Source organism: Boleophthalmus pectinirostris, unplaced genomic scaffold (assembly GCF_026225935.1).
Source record: "Boleophthalmus pectinirostris isolate CB_2022bp ecotype Guang Dong unplaced genomic scaffold, ASM2622593v1 HiC_scaffold_7, whole genome shotgun sequence".
NCBI classification, from domain to species: domain Eukaryota; kingdom Metazoa; phylum Chordata; class Actinopteri; order Gobiiformes; family Gobiidae; genus Boleophthalmus; species Boleophthalmus pectinirostris.
Window position 1 is genome coordinate 32,352,924 of NW_026571473.1, and position 18,102 is coordinate 32,371,025.

The 18,102-nt window shown below is 38.6% G+C and overlaps 1 protein-coding gene across 1 annotated transcript; it reads right to left on the minus strand.

Moving 5' to 3' along the window:
- Positions 1-5,275: 5,275 nt before the first annotated feature.
- LOC110154593 (regulator of G-protein signaling 5-like) lies at positions 5,276-8,156 on the minus strand. Its single transcript, XM_020918590.2, has 5 exons — positions 8,018-8,156; positions 7,785-7,868; positions 7,270-7,331; positions 6,471-6,637; positions 5,276-5,960 (listed from the first exon to the last, which is right to left on the minus strand). The coding sequence occupies exons 1-5, from the start codon at positions 8,068-8,070 to the stop codon at positions 5,757-5,759; spliced, it is 570 nt and encodes a 189-aa protein (XP_020774249.1). The 5' UTR covers positions 8,071-8,156; the 3' UTR covers positions 5,276-5,756.
- Positions 8,157-18,102: the final 9,946 nt, after the last annotated feature.

The following is an 18,102-nucleotide window of genomic DNA, read 5'->3' on the forward strand; positions in this document are numbered from 1 at the left end:
GGGGTACAACCCTTATTCCGACAGACCCCCCACCCCGACATTACATCATTCCAGCATGTCCCCATTCTGACACCTTTTATGTCACCATTCTGACAACCTATTCAACCCTAACCTAGTTTGGAGCATCAACTTTTTGCCTTTTTTGCCTTGTATATGCCACATGCACCACGCCACGCCTCCTACGCTGCCAGTCCGTGAAAAAATTGTACCGAAAAGAGCAGAACCGCAACTTAAGATTTACCTTGTGTGTCAGAATGGTGGAATGTTGAGTTTAAAATGTTTAGGGACGTGATAAAAAATGTAAATGCCACCACTCCAACAATTGGACATCAATGTTGGAGTGGTGGTCTGTCGTAATGGCGGCATGTAACCGCTCTGTTGCCTCTGATGTAAACTGACACTTTCATCCACTTTATTCTGTCTTTAAATGCTCCTAAAGTTTGCGTTTTTGTGGTGGCACTTCCAGTTAAACGGGGATCCCATTCATGTCAACGGAGACTTTGGGAAACGTTTTGCATCTTAAATATGACAAAGTCGGTTCATCTGTGTTTATGTGCAACAAGTAAGTCACACCGCACTGTTTATCTGGCGGGCTTTAAAATTGCTTTATAGTCCGCATTGAATTTATTTGCTGTCAAGATCGGCAGCCCCACACAAAATAATACAACCTAAATAATGTCAGCGGCGCCCACGGCAACTTCAGGAATACGGTAAACACGAGGAATGCAGCTGTGCCTATATTACATGTCAGTGTGGCTCCAAATAAGAATGCATGTTTGCAAGTATTTCTGAGTATTAAAAAAAAAAAAAAAACACTAGATTAGGCTACAAAGTTCAGAGTTACACAGTGTACTTCCAAAGCTCTTACAAGTTGATTTTGTAGAGAACCTTCTTTAAAAAGATAAACACATTTGCACTTGTAAAACGGCAAAACTTTGCAAAACTTGTCAGAGTAAAATTGCAAACGATTTTCTTGCTCTAAAAATCATTAGTTCTTTGTACCTAATTTCAAAATGTACCAGCAATTGTTCACATAAATGAGCTGAAAATCTAGTCAAACTTGTGTATTCATGAAGGACGGGGCAGTTATAAGAGAGGAACAGATGGCACAGAAGACTAATGCATATGATTACAGCTGCCACGTCGTCCATAGTAACGCACAGGCCCACACTACAGCGCTGGGTACAGGTGGAGAGCTGGGGCTTTAGACCTGGTTTAGACCTGGTTTATATCTGGTTTTAGTCCTGGTTTAGTCCTGGTTTAGAGCTGATTTAAGTCCTGATTTTAGTCCTGGTTTAGTCTTTGTTTTAGTCCTGATTTTAGCCCTGTTAAGATCTAGTTTAGTCCTGGTTTGACTTGATTTAGACCTGGTTTAGACCTGATTTTAGACCTGTTTTAGACCTGGTTTGGACCTGGTTTAGACCTGGTTATAGTCCTGATTTTAGTCCTGGTTTAGTCCTGGTTTTAGTTCTGGTTTAGTCTTTGTTTTTGACCTGGTTTAGACCTGGTTTGGACTTGGTTTAGTCCTGGTTTAGACCTGATTTTAGTCATGCTTTAGTCCTGGTTTAGTCCCAGTTTGGACCTGGTTTAGACCTGGCTTAGACCTGGTTTTAGTCCTGATTTTAGACCTGGTTTAGACCTGGTTTTAGTCCTGATTTTAGACCTGGTTTAGACCTGGTTTAAACCTGGTTTTAGTTCTGATTTTAGACCTGGTTTAGACTTGGTTTAGACCAGTTTTTTGTCCTGATTTTAGTCCTGGTTTAGTCCTGATTTTAGTCCTGATTTTTGTCCTGGTTTACTCCTGGCTTTAGTTATAGTTTAGTCTTTGTTTTAGTCCTGGTTTTAGTCCTAATTTTAGTCCTGGTTTAGAAATGGTTTAAACCTGGTTTTAGTATTGGTTTAGTCTTGGTTTAGTCCTGGTTTAGACCTGGTTTAGGTCTGGTTTAGTCCTGGTTTAGTTTAGTCCTTTAGGTTTATGTGTGTTAGTGTTAGTGTGTGTGTGTGTGTGTGTGTGTGTGTGTGTGTGTGTGTGTGTGTGTGTGTGTGTGTGTGTGTGTGTGTGTCACACCTACCCAGTAGCTCTTATAATTTCAGCCCTGCTACTGAACTAAAAAAAGGTAGATATTGAAAGTTGATTGACATCACAAGGTGGAACAGAGCATTTTGAGAGGAGATGTAAACAGACTAAAAATAAATGATTAACTCAAATGTGTGAATGAAACACACAACTCCAGGTCTGTTTTTGATGAGGTAACAACATTATAACAACATTATAACATGGTAATATAGCAATAAAATAAAAAAAAAAAAAAAACGTGTACTTATGTTTAACGTCATACGGTGAAACATTCAGGCAAAACAATAACATCTCCGTGGGAACAAGCAAATGCAAGAAAGGTTACAGAGTGCGTCTTTATCCTTTTCCTGCAGAGCCATTCGGAGATGGTCCAGTTGTGACGGATGAGCCTATGTTTAAACACAATAGCAAAATCAATATATTATCACTCCAAGGCACAGATCCGTCGTATCCATGTACACAGCAACAACTGCATCAGCTACTGTTGATATAAAACACACAGTCACTAGGCCTCGAAGCTGAAGGTCCTATATTACGCAAAACGGACCTTGTGAGGTTTTAGTCATGTTATAATGCTGTTACTTCATCAAAAACAGACCTGGAGTTGTGTTTTGTTTGATTAGGTAATCCTCCAAATGCTCTGTTCCATCTACCTTTTATCTTTTGTTCAGTAGAGATCAGCAATTCCAGGGCTGAAATGATCCAAATGATTCTAGTGAAGGTGTATGGAGTTTAAAAACACAGTGGAGCACTTCCTGTATTACCACATGACGTCATAAAGAGGAACAGTGTTTTCAGTTTGAGAAATGACGTCAACCTAAATCTGCAGGGTTTATGTGTTAAACATGTGTGAATGAAACAAAACATAACTCCAGGTTTGTTTTTTGATGAGGAAACAGCATAATACGGAGCCTTTAAATATGTTTTGACACCACAAACATAAATAATTATGCAGCGAATTCAAAACTTCTGTAATTCCTTTCCCTTCTCGGTGTTTGATAGAGGTGAAGGAAGCGAACGTCCCCATCTTGTGGGATTTGCGATTGGGAGTGGGACAGACCTCTAGCTCAAGTCCAAGTTTAGTCCTGGTTTTGTCCTGGCTTAGACCTGGTTTAGTACTGTTTTAGACCTGGTTTAGACTTGGTTTAGTCCTGGTTTAGACCTGGTTTAGACCTGGTTTAGTCCTGGTTTAGTCCTGGTTTAGTCCTGGTTTAGATCTGGTTTAGTCCTGGTTTAGTCCTGGCTTAGACCTGGTTTAGTTCTGGTTTAGACCTGGTTTAGACCTGGTTTAGACCTTGTTTAGACCTGGTTTAGACCTGGTTTAGTCCTGGCTTAGTCCTGGCTTAGACCTGATTTAGTTCTGGTTTAGACCTGGTTTAGACCTGGTTTAGTTCTGGTTTAGACCTGGTTTAGACCTCGTTTAGACCTAGTTTAGTTCTGGTTTAGACCTGGTTTAGACCTGGTTTAGTTCTGGTTTAGTTCTGGTTTAGACCTGGTTTAGACCTGGTTTAGTTCTGGTTTAGACCTGGTTTAGACCTGGTTTAGACCTGGTTAAGACCTGGTTTAGTCCTGGTTTAGTCCTGGCTTAGACCTGGTTTAGACCTGATTTAGACCTGGTTTAGTTCTGGTTTAGACCTGGTTTAGACCTGGTTTAGACCTGGTTTAGTTCTGGTTTAGACCTGGTTTAGACCTGGTTTAGTTCTGGTTTAGACCTGGTTTAGACCTGGTTTAGACCTGGTTTAGACCTGGTTTAGTTCTGGTTTAGACCTGGTTTAGACCTGGTTTAGACCTGGTTAAGACCTGGTTTAGTCCTGGTTTAGTCCTGGCTTAGACCTGGTTTAGTCCTGGCTTAGACCTGGTTTAGACCTGGTTTAGTTCTGGTTTAGACCTGGTTTAGACCTGGTTAAGACCTGGTTTAGTCCTGGTTTAGTCCTGGCTTAGACCTGGTTTAGTCCTGGCTTAGACCTGGTTTAGACCTGGTTTAGTCCTGGCTTAGACCTGGTTTAGACCTGGTTTAGACCTGGTTTACCTGGTTTAGACCTGGTTTAGACCTGGTTTACCTGGTTTAGACCTGGTTTAGACCTGGTTTAGTCCTGGTTTAGTCCTGGCTTAGACCTGGTTTAGACCTGGTTTAGACCTGGTTTAGACCTGGTTTAGACCTGGTTTAGACCTGGTTTACCTGGTTTAGTCCTGGTTTAGACCTGGTTTAGACCTGGTTTAGACCTGGTTTAGACCTGGTTTAGACCTGGTTTAGACCTACTGATGTTCGGTGATGTTAAAAGTCGCCTCAGTTAGACCTGCATGAAGTTGGAAATGATTTACTTTTACAAAACTCACTTATGAATGCACAGACACAGGCACAGGGGGGGCAGGCAGATGGGATTTTGGTGGTGTTGTTTGAAAACCCCTGGTCTAAAGAAATTGTGTTTTTTATTGTCATATCATCAATCGAGTTTGAAATTTCAGTATCGTGACAAAACCTTGAGCTTTTCATACAAATGTCTTTAACGACAATAAAACCATAAGAACTGATAACTTTAGATTTAAATATTTTTCGATAACCTTAATCTCTGCTGCCATCTAACTGAAAATAATGTATGAAAACAGGATTGATTCTTTAAGACTTTAGGATTGGAGTTGGTGCTGAACGCCAGTAGAGGGCGGTAGACAGCAACTGCAGGTGTACAAAGGAGTTAGGAATCATTGGCGTTAACTGAGCCTGAATCATTCTTAATTCACTTTTAGTTCATTATGAATTAAGTGTCTGTTGATGCTTTATTACGTCTAACGTTATTATAAATTATGACTACTACCATTAACTCCTAAAAGGTGTATTGTGCAGTTTTTTTTGTTGGAGGGTATGTCAAATGCTTTTCTCCATGGAGATGTTATTGCTTTGTCTGGAATGTTTCACAGTGTGGCATTAAACCTTTCTATCTATTCATCATGAAGACCAAACCAGAACAAGTTACAGGTCAGATCTGCCCAGTCAGAATTCTCGTTTTTCTAGGTATTTTTGAGCTATAAAACCACCTCTAAAGTTAAATAGTATGGATTTAATATAATTTCTTACTACATATTGTTAATAAATAAATTCGTGAAACTTTTAACTGAAGATATGTGAATGATTACAGGAACAATGATGCTATGTTTTCATAATTTCATTTTTTATTTCACATACAAAAGTCGACATCGTATAAATAACATTGTAATGTATTAGATCAAATATTGCACATGAGAATCTTTTGTAAAAAATTACAACCAACAATACAGTTAAGTCAAATAAATAGTAATAAATAGAAATTTCAGTAGTCTGTTCACAAAAAAAGAAATTGCACATCAACATCGACAAATTTTGCCCCAAAATGGCAACAAAAAGTGCTTTTAAGTCTCAATTTTTTACAATTGATTGTCAGTCAAAATCTCCAATCTCCGCTCTTCATCTGTTCGGCAGCCATCTCGTCTTCACCGCACTTCTCCAGCGTCTCCAAAACTTCCCGGAGATCCACCTCAAAACCAGACCAGTCCGGCTCTGCCTAATCTCTGTCGCCAGGTCAGCGTGGAGCCGCTTTAACCAGCTTCACGAGGCAGCTTATTTACCGTGCCTTATGTAAACTATGTAAAAAGGCAACTGGTTTTCGTCGAAGGTCATTTCGTCTCGCGGCCAGCGGGGGGCAGCTCACGCCTTCTTCTCGGTCCTCTGGTTCTTGGAGGGCTTGGCCTGGCGGAGGAGGTCCTTGTAGGCCGGGGAGCGGAGGAAGCGTGGGTAGCAGTCTTTCGCCATGAGCAGGTAGATCTTGTGCTGCGCCGAGTCGAAGCAGGAGAGAGACGGGGTGGCCATGTTGGCTCTGGTGATGTCCCGAGTTTCGTGGTCGATGTTGATCTGGACAAAGAAAAAAAATACAATATTGTTAGTATTTGACAAGTTTTTTGTCATTTTGTTCATATATTTTCAAATTTAATCTAAAGTTTTAGTCCGAACTTCAATTTAGTCAAACCCTTTGAATAAATATTTCGCAATTTCTACATTTCACTTTTAATTACGGTTAATTAAATGTCCAATTAACCTTCTGGATAGTAAATAATACCTTAAACTATGCAATGAAAACTGGGACTCGATGATTTTTGGTTGTTTTGGATTTCTTAACTCTTAAATTTGCAAGTTTGACGAAATTTGAGTTTGACTACAATTTGCAAACACTTCCAGAGAAGAGTTTGGGACTTTTTTCTATTATACATCTATTTTTGAAGTAGTTGTCTTCCAGATTTTTATAGTGCACCAGATTTCATTCAATTTCAACTTCTCTTTAGTTTTTATTCATTCATTCTTTCTTTCTGTATGAACCTATCCATCACTTTGTTCGACTTGTGGGTGCAGTTGCAGTGGACCTACCTCTTTGGGGGCGTCTGCGCAGATGAACTCTTCGTAGATTTTCTGGGCCTTGGCTGGAAGTTTGCTCAGGACCTTGGTGTTGCGGTACTCTTCACAAGCGAAGTAAAACGCGATGTTCTCCTCGCTGAACTCTGAGACCAGGAACGCCGTGAAGGCACACAACCCATCTACAAGAGAGAGAACAAGGGAGATACAGGGTTAGATTTGTTGTGTAAGTGTTTAGGTTTGGTTTAGTCTTGGTTTAGATCTAGTTCAACCCTGGTGTACCTTTGTATTATCTTATTTCTGTTCAGAATTTTGGTAATCTTTGGCTCTATAAATGAACTGTATTTGTCTAGTTTAGTCCTGGTTAAGTCCTCATTCTATCCTGGTTTTATACTGATTTGTTTCGCCTGGTTTAGACCTAGTTTTTTAGTTCTAAATCAATCGAATTTAATCCTAGTTTTGTTCTTTGTTCTTTCTTTGGTTTCAACTTTGTTCAGTCCTGGTTTAGTTCTGGTTTAGCCCAAGTTCAGTCCAGGTTCTGTTGTTCTCTTACACCTTAGTACTTCTCTTGGTAGTTGTTTTAGTTCAAGTTTTCTTATTAAGTATAAAAAAGACCTGGTTTAGTCCTTTTTTGAGGCCAATTTGAAGATCTGTGTAGCACTTGTTCGCTTCTATAGTCCAGTTTTAGACCTGGTTTAGTCTTGGTTTCATGATTAAGTCCTGTTTTAGTACAAGTTTAGTCCAGGTTTAGATCATATCACACTTAGTCATGGTCTCTCAAAACATGGGGACGTGGCTGGAAATGCTTACTTACATTTACAAGACAGCAGCTTCTCAAAAGACTCTTTCCACCGCAGGCATTCTTCCAAAGTTGGCCTGAAAAATGCAAAAAAATTGGTTAGAAATGCAACAGTTTGAGCTAAAAATAGACCCGTGCGTAATGCATTCCCCACACATGCCGCAGACAGACGCTGCAAAGTACGCCACTGAATTTTGGAATCCGAAAATGACATTACAAAAAAGCTAAAAATTTCACTTTTTGACTACCTTTATGCATTTGATTCTTGCACGTTAGAAGGTTTAAGTTAGAAATTTCGATGCTGCAACCCAGCTCAAAAACGACGCAGGCTAATTTTAGGCGCAGAGCCGAAAATAGACCCCAAAAAATGTTAGTACGCGAGTCACGCATGCATGCAACAAAAATGTAAAAATTCAACATAACATTTAAAAAAATCCAAAAAATCCAAAATAAAAGAAGAAGCATGCTTTACTGTCATCTCGCATGCAACAAGTTATAAATAAAAATAAATAAACATAATAGATACTTACTTATGCTTGCCGATTTTGCAGCAGGTTAAATTCCAGTCTGGTTTTTGCAGAAAACTTCCCAGCCTTGCTCTCAGCTCCTTCGCCCTAAAAACCAACAAGAGATAATTTAGAAAACATTGCTCAAGCTACAGCGGTAACCAAGCAGCATGCATTCTCTAGTATCTCTCCTCCAATCGTCCTCATCATAACAGTAATAATCCAAGAGTCTGTATCCGAAATGACGGAGAATGTACCTTTCCAAGCAGCAGGTGGACAGTGAGGCTATTCCTTTGCACATGGTGATCATTTAGTGTCGCGACTGGACGTGTTTTAGTGTCCGGAGATAGAAGTGGTTTCCAGGTGATAGGAGAGAAGAGAGAAGAGAGAGGGGGATACTGCGTTTGGAGGAGAAGCCGCAGCGCTCGGGTTTATATAATCCCACCCCCGGCTCGGGATGTGTCAGCGGGGAGGGCGGCCAATTGGAGGAAGGCGGGGGAGGGGTCAGAGGGAGGGGGGAGGACCAATAGGAGAAGAGGGAAAGGAGGGAAAGGAGGGGGGGGGAGCCGGTGCAAGGACGCGTCTGGGAAGTGACAGTGTTGCTCGGATAAAGACGGGGCTTTTTGATGATCTGCGTTTTTCGCCGACTGTCCCTGAAAACGCAGCGATGAAAGCGGAATTTTCGCAGAATGTTTTGCTTCGAAAACAAAGAAGAGGGAAAGTGGTTATTAGTAAAAAAAAGAAAAGAAAAAAATGAGGTCAATTCAGTGTTATTTCTTGACTTAAAGGTGCTTCGTAAGGCGTCATTTTCTGAGTAGAGGGTCCGTCACCACAGAGAAATCATTGCCTTGCTTAGAATTTCTCACAGAATGATATTAAACTCATCTGTTTCCATGGAGACAAGCGCTATGCCACTTTACAGGTCTGATCTGTGGAGAGGTCAACCCGTTCGGATTACAAAACACAATTTTCAAGTTATTGTTTTACTCTAAAAACACCAGTAATTAAATAATAAGCAAGTTTAATGCTCAGCTGTGGTACATTCCAGAGAAACATATCTCCATGGACACAACCGGGTGCAGGACTTGTACCGGAAAAGTTACACGGTGCATCTTTAGTACACATGTGATTAGAGTCTAGATTTGAAAATGTGACACAATTGGCGTTCCAGTTAGAAAAGGCAATCTCAGGATTAGGGTTAAAGGTGCATTGAGCAACTTTTCTTGCAGTGTTTGTCACCTGCTTGTCTTCATGGAGATGTTATTGCTTCGTCTAGAACAGACATGTCAGACTCAGGCCCAGGGACCAAATTTGGCCCGCGATATCATTATATTTGGCCCGTGAGATCATGTATTAGAGCTGTCCCGCCGGCTACAGATAGGCTATAGAGACATTATTTATTTAAAATTGTAATATTTTATATTATGCTTGTTCTGGATTCAATGTTTAAGCAAAACTATTATTAAACATTTATTTTAATAAGAAAAGTTAAACATTACATATCTCAAAAGGAGAGAAAACATGCAGATGTTGTTGAAATTTTACAATAAATATTTAGTTTGGCCCACGACTTAGTCCCACTTTTAAAAATTTTTAGTTTGACACCCTTTGTCTAGAATGTTCCACGGTAGAGATTAAACTTATCCATCTCAAAAGTGACAACTACAGGCACATTACAGGTCAAATCTGCGGAGCGGCAACCCTGTTCACGGAGAGAATGATTGTATTTTTGAGCAACAGAAACACAGATAATGAATAAACGCTAGATAGATGTGTTTAATGTCATACTGTGGAACATTCCAGACGAAACGATAGCATCTCCATGGAGACAAGAAGGTGATAGATAAAAAAAAAAGAAAAAAAAGATTGCCATGTAGCCCAGTTCTGTGTTTTATTTCTTGACTTATAAAAGAATGAGAACTTTGCACGTCAGTTACTTGAGACGGGTGCGTTGGAGGTGAGGGAGCAGCCCAAGAACACAGAGAAAAATCACGCACACCGTCTTACTCGGAAAATGTGACGTTTATTAGGACATGAAGTACAACGTTCAGCAAACCTGACGCCTGATGAAGACCTAGTGCCGAAACGTTGTACTGTATGTCCTAATAAATCTCACATTTTGCAAGTAAGACGGTGTGCAGCAGAGGTGGGTCCAAGTCGTCATTTTGCAATTTTCAAGTCTTTGACCTCAAGTCTGAGTCAAGTCTCATGTCAAATACAGGCAAGTCCAAGTTGAGTCTCGCGTTACTGGCCCATAAGTCCAAGTCAAGTCCAAGTCGTCTGCTTTGAGCTTCAAGACATTTCAAGCCTTTAAATCTAAGACTATGACTTTTAAGATAAATTGTCCTTATAAAGTCATAGGATATTTATATGTGAGTATTTCTAAGAATTGTAGAAATGCACATTGTTCCTTTTTAAATGTCTTGACAAGCTCTTAGAGTGAGTCATTACAGTCTGAATAGAAAGAATTCAGATAAAAGTGATTCTTAAGTTTTCTCAAGGCCTAAAGTCCAAGTCGAGTCCCGCGCTTTAGTCCATTTTATCAAGTCAAGTCTCATGTTCTAAAAGCAGTGACTCAAGCCTGACTCGAGTCCAGGTCACAAAAACTGGACTGTGCGGGATTTTTCTCTATATTTCTTGACTTATAACAGTATGTAGTTACTAATAACATTTATACACAGTGCGCACATTGAAACATTTAAAACGTGTTACAGTGGATGTTAAGCATGACTACTTATTGCTTTGATTAATTATATGATCCAGTTAGAATAAGGAGTCTCAGTTATATTGTGATTTAGTGCTTCTGTTTTTAGATTAATTGTATGTAACCTGCATTTTTACTATTACATTTATTTTTATTACGATCACAACTAAACCTGTGTCGTCAGAGTCTTAACCTGCATTAGAGACACATACAAGTTTGTCTCATTCTCAGGCCTCGTGTGAAAGCTCAGAACCTCCAGAATTCCCTCCGTGAGCTGCAGAGGCTGCACTAGCACTGACTCATGATTCATGGCTGCAGGCGCTGGGGTTTAGGGAGTGACCAGAGAGCGGCATTTTACGTTTAAAGAACCCGTATTACTCTATTCTCGGATCTATTCCCTCATCACAGACGTACTTGGTGTTGTGTTTTGTTTCATTCACACATGTTTAACACACAAACAAAAAACACTCTGTTCCACCTTGTGATGTCATGTGGTGACCTGGAATTCCCAACTCTAAGGGGATATTTTTTGTGATATTTTGGAGTGGCAAATATAATTCTAGATAGGACACTTTTTGTGCTTTTGAAATACCTTGACGAGATTTTTGTGCCAATTATTACTGTCAGAATCTCAAGAATTCAAGTAAAAAACATATTTCTTCATGTTGTCTGCACTGAAATGAATCAAGGGATATGTAGTTCTCGATGTTTATAAGCTTTTCCTACTAAAGAACAATGCATTTAAACAAAGGAACTTATAATTCGATATACTGTGACAGATCTTGGTATTATTTGTGAGACTTCTGACGATACGATATCACGATATTTCAGTTATTGTCACATCCCTACTGCTGAACGAAAGGTAAAACGTAGCTGTTTACTTGAAAACCAGACCAACTACATGACATCACAAGGTGGAACAGAGCATTTTGAGCTTTGGAGATGTAGACAGACTAATAATAAAACATTACTCAAACGTGAATGAAACAAAACACAATTCCAGGTCTGTTTCTGAAGAGATAACAACATTTTAACACGACTTAAAGCTCAAAACTGTTTAATCAACCAAAATATCACTAAATAAATTACCGGATTAATTGAAACATGTGCAAAACTCCTAACGGGGGAGCGGTAGGAGCAGGGGCTGATGGGAAGGAGACTGCTCATTCACTCACAGTAATTACATTATATTATAGCCCCGCCTCCGCCTTATCGAGTCTTATCTGTTTACCTTACTACTTCCTCCATTTGAAATCTCTGGTTACACATGACTGAAGCTGGACTAACTGCCTTTTACTTACATAAGAAAATAACGTGATGCAAATTATAATAGAAGTACTTTATGCAAATTTATACTAACTGCTTTGAACAGGCAGATGACAACAGTGTGATTAAAATTAAATAAATATTGTGATAAGCAAATGAGGTTTCCCCAGGGAATTACAGCTCCTTTATGTAAGCCTAATGTTTGTATATTATAACTTTTGTTGTAGCAACTGGATGCAGTTTGCAAAAGTAAAAGTACTGCTAGTCGTACTGCAACTTTCATATGAATACATCAAATATAAAACATAAAAATATAAACATGATCATTTATATTATCCTTTATTTATGGTTGTTTTGTAAAGATTTTGTTAAAAAGGGGGTATTATGTTAGTCAGGCTGGCGCCACCTAGTGTCTCCGCTCAATTTCATTTCTCTCCAGCGACTAGGTCAGGAATCAAAATACACTAGACGGTTTGCAAGAACCCTGGAAGTGCAAGTTGGGCACCAGCCAATCAGCGAAGAGCCATACATTCTGTGTTGTCAACGATTCCCGAGATTGAGGATTTAAAGGTGGAATAAAGAGAATGTTTGGTGAATTTTATCAAGGGGAAAGACCTTATTGCCTTTCTTCCTATGGGATTTGGGAAAAGCTTAATATACCAGTTAGCCCTGTTAATGGCGCATTACATACGTCATGACCAAATAGCAGCGATTAGTTAAATGAAAAAAAGTACCCGCCTACCGTCAAGCAAACAAATTCTAATGCTGCGAGGTTAGATGGTTTCCATAAAGTGAAACCGGCTGATGAATCAGGCTACTCTTATGTGATGATGTGACCGGGATAAAAAGGAGGATCAGTGAGGAGATGGCTCTGTCCAGTACGTTATCGCAACTTTGGAGCTGTAAAATATCTTTAGATTAGCTGATGATTTTAATTAAGTTACCACTAGTTTGTTGCTAAAACGTTTGTGTATTTATCCAGTGGAAATATGCAAGAAACAGTAGAAAAGTCTGAGGGGCGCCTATATGAAGGACAGGAGATCGATATGTCTGCTTTATAATGTATGTGTGCATAGTTGAGGAATCATTAGGGATGTAACAATATCCAAATCTCCTGGTACGATATTACCACGATATGCATCTCATTGTACGATATTTATTGCAATTTTTTGGAGAGACTGATAGAACTGTAGATAAGACAATTTTGTGTTTTATTACTGTCATAATCCCAATAATTCAAGTAAAAAACATATTTCTTCATGTTTTTTGCTCTGAAATGAATCATGGGATATGTAGTTTTCTATGTTCATAAGCTGTTACTACTATAAAACCATGCATTTAAGCAAAGGAACTTGCAATTTCATATATCGTGACAGCCAACAATATTATTGTGAGACAACATTGTTGGTATTAATTTCCTTCCCATTGTTGGTCTCCTTTTGTATTATTGCAGTATGATGACGGTTATGTTTGCAGAGCTATAACAGTGACTCATTGTCTTCACTTGTAAATAGTTCATATGGTCTAATGTAAAATGTCTGAGGAATGCAAAATAAAGCTCATAATGTTAAATTAGAAACGGGATTAAAGACGTTTTCTTCTTCCTGGTCATTTCAGATCCTTACACGTGAATTATCAAATGAACCCCTGTGCAAAAGAGGTGCGTGAATGGGCTATTTGTTAATTCTCATCAGCCGTCCACTATCCATTTGCACCCATGGTTTTTGACCAGTTTTCAAAACCGCACCAGCCTGCCATCCGCTCGGTCTCCTCTGAGATGCTCCACCACCCAATTGAATTTAATTAAAATATTATTTTTCATCACGTCATCCACACCTCGGAGTCGACGGCTGTAACTCACCATCCGTGCATCTCTACTGTGCAACCACATGGCTTTGGTCAAATACGCCCCATGGTTGTTGAAGTTGGTGTAACAGACAGTCTGCAAGTAACTAACAGCTCAAAGTACTTGCAGTCAGTGTAAACCTGACATTATGCACAAGACTAAACGTTTTCATTGGCATTTTGTGTCAGAATTTTGTGTCTGTATGTTTACATGGCAGATGCAAAAAAGTTACGAGGTGTATATTTTGGTAAATGTGGTGTGGTTTACAGTGAAAAAATACATAAAATCTACACGTGAATATTATAATTGGTGACATTTTGAGAAGTTTTGACTACTCAAGAAAAATTATATTTGGCTTTGAATTGATCATTGCTATGAGAATGGTGTAACTGTTTAATCCCTGGATTAGTAAATACTATAAAAAACACAGTAGGCTATGAATTCTTTAAAGGAGACCTATGATACAAAATCAACTTTTTAAAGCTTTTGGACATGTTGATATTTGAACTTGAACTGAATCTTTAGTTGCTTATTGCAGACACTCACTGCTCTGATACATACTTTCTTCAAGTTTACTTTCTGAATCGATGATAGAGACAGGATTCAGCTACGTCACATCATCATTTTGGTACAAATAATAAAATGCTAATAAAATAAAAAATGCTGACTGCAAGCGCGATCTGCAGCTAAGACGAGCCGACAGCTTCACGGCGCTTTGTTTTGATGACGTTTACGGCGACGTCTGCTTCCACTGGGCACCGCAATGCATAAATAAGCAGACTTGTTTCTTTTATTAACTTATTTGAAATGAATATTGTGATGAAAATGAAAACATAATGATCCATGGGTGTCATAAATTGTAATATATATAGCAGTCAAACCCACAGTGCATCTTCTTTAAAATATTGTTCAAGAATTCAGTAAAAATGTAACAAAAACGCTAAGAAAAAACAATAAATCATGATTAAAAGCTAAAGAAGAAGTAGATTGGCAACATATGGGCTCATTAAATGTAACCGTAACTACTGTTTTGCTGTTCTCCGTGTTGTATTTACTTCTTATCTGACCTGCATGAGACCCGGACCAGAGCTCATCAGTTACACGCCGTCTGCTCCACTTCAGTCAACAACATTCACTGTGTCCCAGAAAAAGTCTTACTCAACTTATGACCATTTATAAGATTAGCTGTTATATTTAGCCTGTTGTCCGTCTAACACCTGGGTCCTGCTGTTGGGAAGCACACTGTAAGTGGATGCAATAAAAAGAGTTCACGTTTTATGATGCGAATTTTTCATATATTTTTTTTAATAGTTTTATTAATTTACAATGTCTGTAGAAATGTTGTGAGTGTTTTTACAATGACCAGATGTTGCTTCGTTAATTTTACTGTGTTATTGTTTTGTTGTGTTTTGTTGATAGTCTACACCTAAATAATTTTGCCTTTTGTGTCTAGTTTTTTTTTAATCATATTTAAGAAAACTTAAAAAAAAAAAAAAAAAAAAAAAGATTTGATATTTACAATTTGAGATTGTGTAACTGTATAAGAAATGTATAAAAAACTGTATGTGGAAAGTACCATATTCAATATGTACAGTACATCTTTTCTTTATTTTTACCTCCGCCAAGGAGGTTATGTTTTTGCCGGCGTTTGTCTGTTTGTTGTTTGTTTGTTTGTTTGTTTGTCTGTTAGCAACATAATTCAAAAAGTTATGGACCGATTTTGATGAAATTTTCAGGATTTGTTGGAAATGTGAAAAGGAAGAACTGATTTCATTTTGGGGGTGATCCGGAAGAAATCCTGGATTCTGGATCACTTTGAAATTTTTAGTTAACATTGTGGTAAATGGGGCCAAAAATTTTGTTTCTCAATATCTCGGTTAATTATTGACCAAACCCCATGAAATTTGACTCAGGGATGGACAATGGGATCCTCTTTCATATTCCAAAGGCTGATCTGGATCTGATCCAGAAGACTGATTTTATCGCAATTTATATAAAAAATGGGGGTAGTCCTTGGTGGAGGTCTGCGCTCTCTGAGTGCTTTTCTAGTTTACTATAATTTTGTACTTTGGTAAGCGATGGCTTTAAAAAAAAAAAAAAAAAAAAAAAACTTTCTACACTATAATAAAAATACGAAGACTGAGTAAAACTTGCTGCTGGAACTGTTAGTGCTGCGCTTTACTTTTTGAAAAGATTTTGTTCACTGTTTAAAAGGAATTCATTTTTTATAATATTTAATACATCTGTTGCTTATTTGAGAATATTTTATTTAACTTCTCTTCTTACTCACTTACTTTATTCTTACTATTCTCTTTTTAATACTATGAACCAGATATTGTGTGTTCTTAATAAAGTCTGAATTGAATTGAATTAACTTATTAGTATTACCAAGCAGCACTTTGCATTTATTTTATGTTCCCGTTTGTATAATGTTAAAACAAATTGTTGGTTTAATTAACAAAAAGCAAATGGTTTTGTTCCCACACTGTACCGAAAATGAACCGAACGGTGACTTCAAAACCGAGGTACGTACCGAACTGTGATTTTTGTGTACCGTTATAGCCCTACTATCTTGTACTAGAGTAATAGTTATAATACATATAACGTTTTAAAACTTAAATGACAAGGCTCACTGTAGCATTTAGAGAGAGAAGGGTGACAATTTCTCTGCGTAAAATCAATCAGAAAGTCAATGGATCTGGAAGCGTGCCCATGCTCACTTCCAATTTGGAACGTGGCGATTAGCAGGTTATTTATGTCGATTTATATTTACAGTCTGTGGTCAAAACGCAACATGTTTTTATTTCATGATGACAAGACATTTTCAAAAACTGATTTCTTTTCTCAAAAATAACAAAATCTAAAATGTGTGTCATCCTTAAATTAGCCCAAACTTAAAAGTGCATTGCATAACGTTTGTGGTGGATGGCCCTTTAAGTGCTTTACTCCATGGAGATGATATTGACCAAACCAGAACCAAGTTAGAAGTCAGATCTGTGGAGAGGCGAGCCTGCTCACAGTCAGAATGTCTGTTTTTCTTGGTGTTTTTCAGCTATAAAACCACCTGTAATTGAAGAAATGTAAAGTAGAGCTGTTTAATGTCATACTGTGGCACATTCCAGGCAGAGCAATGGACGTATCCATAGAAACAACAAACCAAAAAGTTACATAGTGCGTTTTTAAGTTTAATAGTCTAGTTGCGACCGAAACACTTCTTGGAGAACTGCAAACAGAGAAGTGTTCACAGCGGCGGGCGATCTGACTGCAGCCCTCCACACTGAGAGGATTTGTCTGGTGCAGTTACACAAGCCCCGATTTACCGCAGGGCTTTCCAGGAACACGGATCCACCGGAGCCCAGCGGAATAACCCCCCTGACAGAGCGCACACGGACAGTCAATGCTCGCTCCTGTCTGCACACGAGGAGCACAGGGGACCCACGGAGGAGCGGCGTCAATACAGGAAGGAAGAGCTACACGGAGACGCTTTGTGCATAATGGGGCAGTGCTGAGAAGAATCGTGTCATAGATTTTCTTTGTAAACAGCCTGGTTGAACTGACAGAGTTTCTAGGTTTTATAATGAGAAAGAGAGGCATTTTGAAGGATTAGGACTAGAAATAGGCCGCTAGACTAAAGTGCATATGACAGGTTTTGATGATTCTCAAATTTTGACTTTATTTTTACATTGATTAAGAAGCAAAAATATGTTGAAAGTGACAAAAAGCAAAGAGTTTTATTTTAGAAAGTTCTACATCACGCTGGGAGAAAGTTCGGCACAATTTAAACACAACAAACCACCTTTTTTTTTTTTTTTTCTGATACTTTAAACATGATTTCAACAAAATAAAGGCAAAGGCATTATTTTTGTCAATTCTTCTTGACATGTTTGAAGGGACAGTTTGGAATTTTGGACATAGGACCTCATTTCCTAGTGAGTCAGGGTGTTGGAGACGTGTGGAGACACTTTTTTAAATACTCCATCGAGTGTTTGTATTTGCTTGCGCTAGACTAGTGCATGTCAATGGCCATAGTTCTCCTGCCACTAAAAAACAGTCTTACCCACTCCACAAAACACCCGAAGCAAAACAATTATTACACCAGACTGTCGATGTAAATGTCTGTGTTGATAGAATAATGTTTGAAATAAAACTAACCTTGCATCGCACGAATCGCCGCATGTTGAGGGACTATTTTCTCATATATCAGTCCGCCCCTGCCGAGCTTTCTATCAGGAAGTACAACTCACTGCTGCTGCTCAGACATAAAAATAAATAAATAAAAATGCAAGGTTGGTTTTACTTCTAAAATTATTCTTTCAACACAGACATTCACATCGATAGTCTTGCATTGTAATTATTTTGCTTAGTAAGACTGTTTTTTAGTGGCAGGATAACTATGGCCATTGACATGCACTAGTCTAGCACCAGCGACCTCTGCAAATACAAGGACTGGATAAAATATTTTTAAAAAGTGTCTCCACACGTCTCCAACACTCTGGTTCACTAGGAAATGAGGTCCTGTGTCCAAA

Bases quoted from the DNA above. Each gene is read 5' to 3' on its own strand.
- LOC110154593 (XM_020918590.2), bottom strand. From the start codon at position 8,070: ATGATCACCATGTGCAAAGGAATAGCCTCACTGTCCACCTGCTGCTTG. The intron at 7,869-8,017 runs GTACATTCTCCG...GTTGGTTTTTAG, and splicing joins TCCACCTGCTGCTTGGAAAG to GGCGAAGGAGCTGAGAGCAA. The intron at 7,332-7,784 runs GTAAGTATCTAT...TGCATTTTTCAG, and splicing joins TGCAAAATCGGCAAGCATAA to GCCAACTTTGGAAGAATGCC.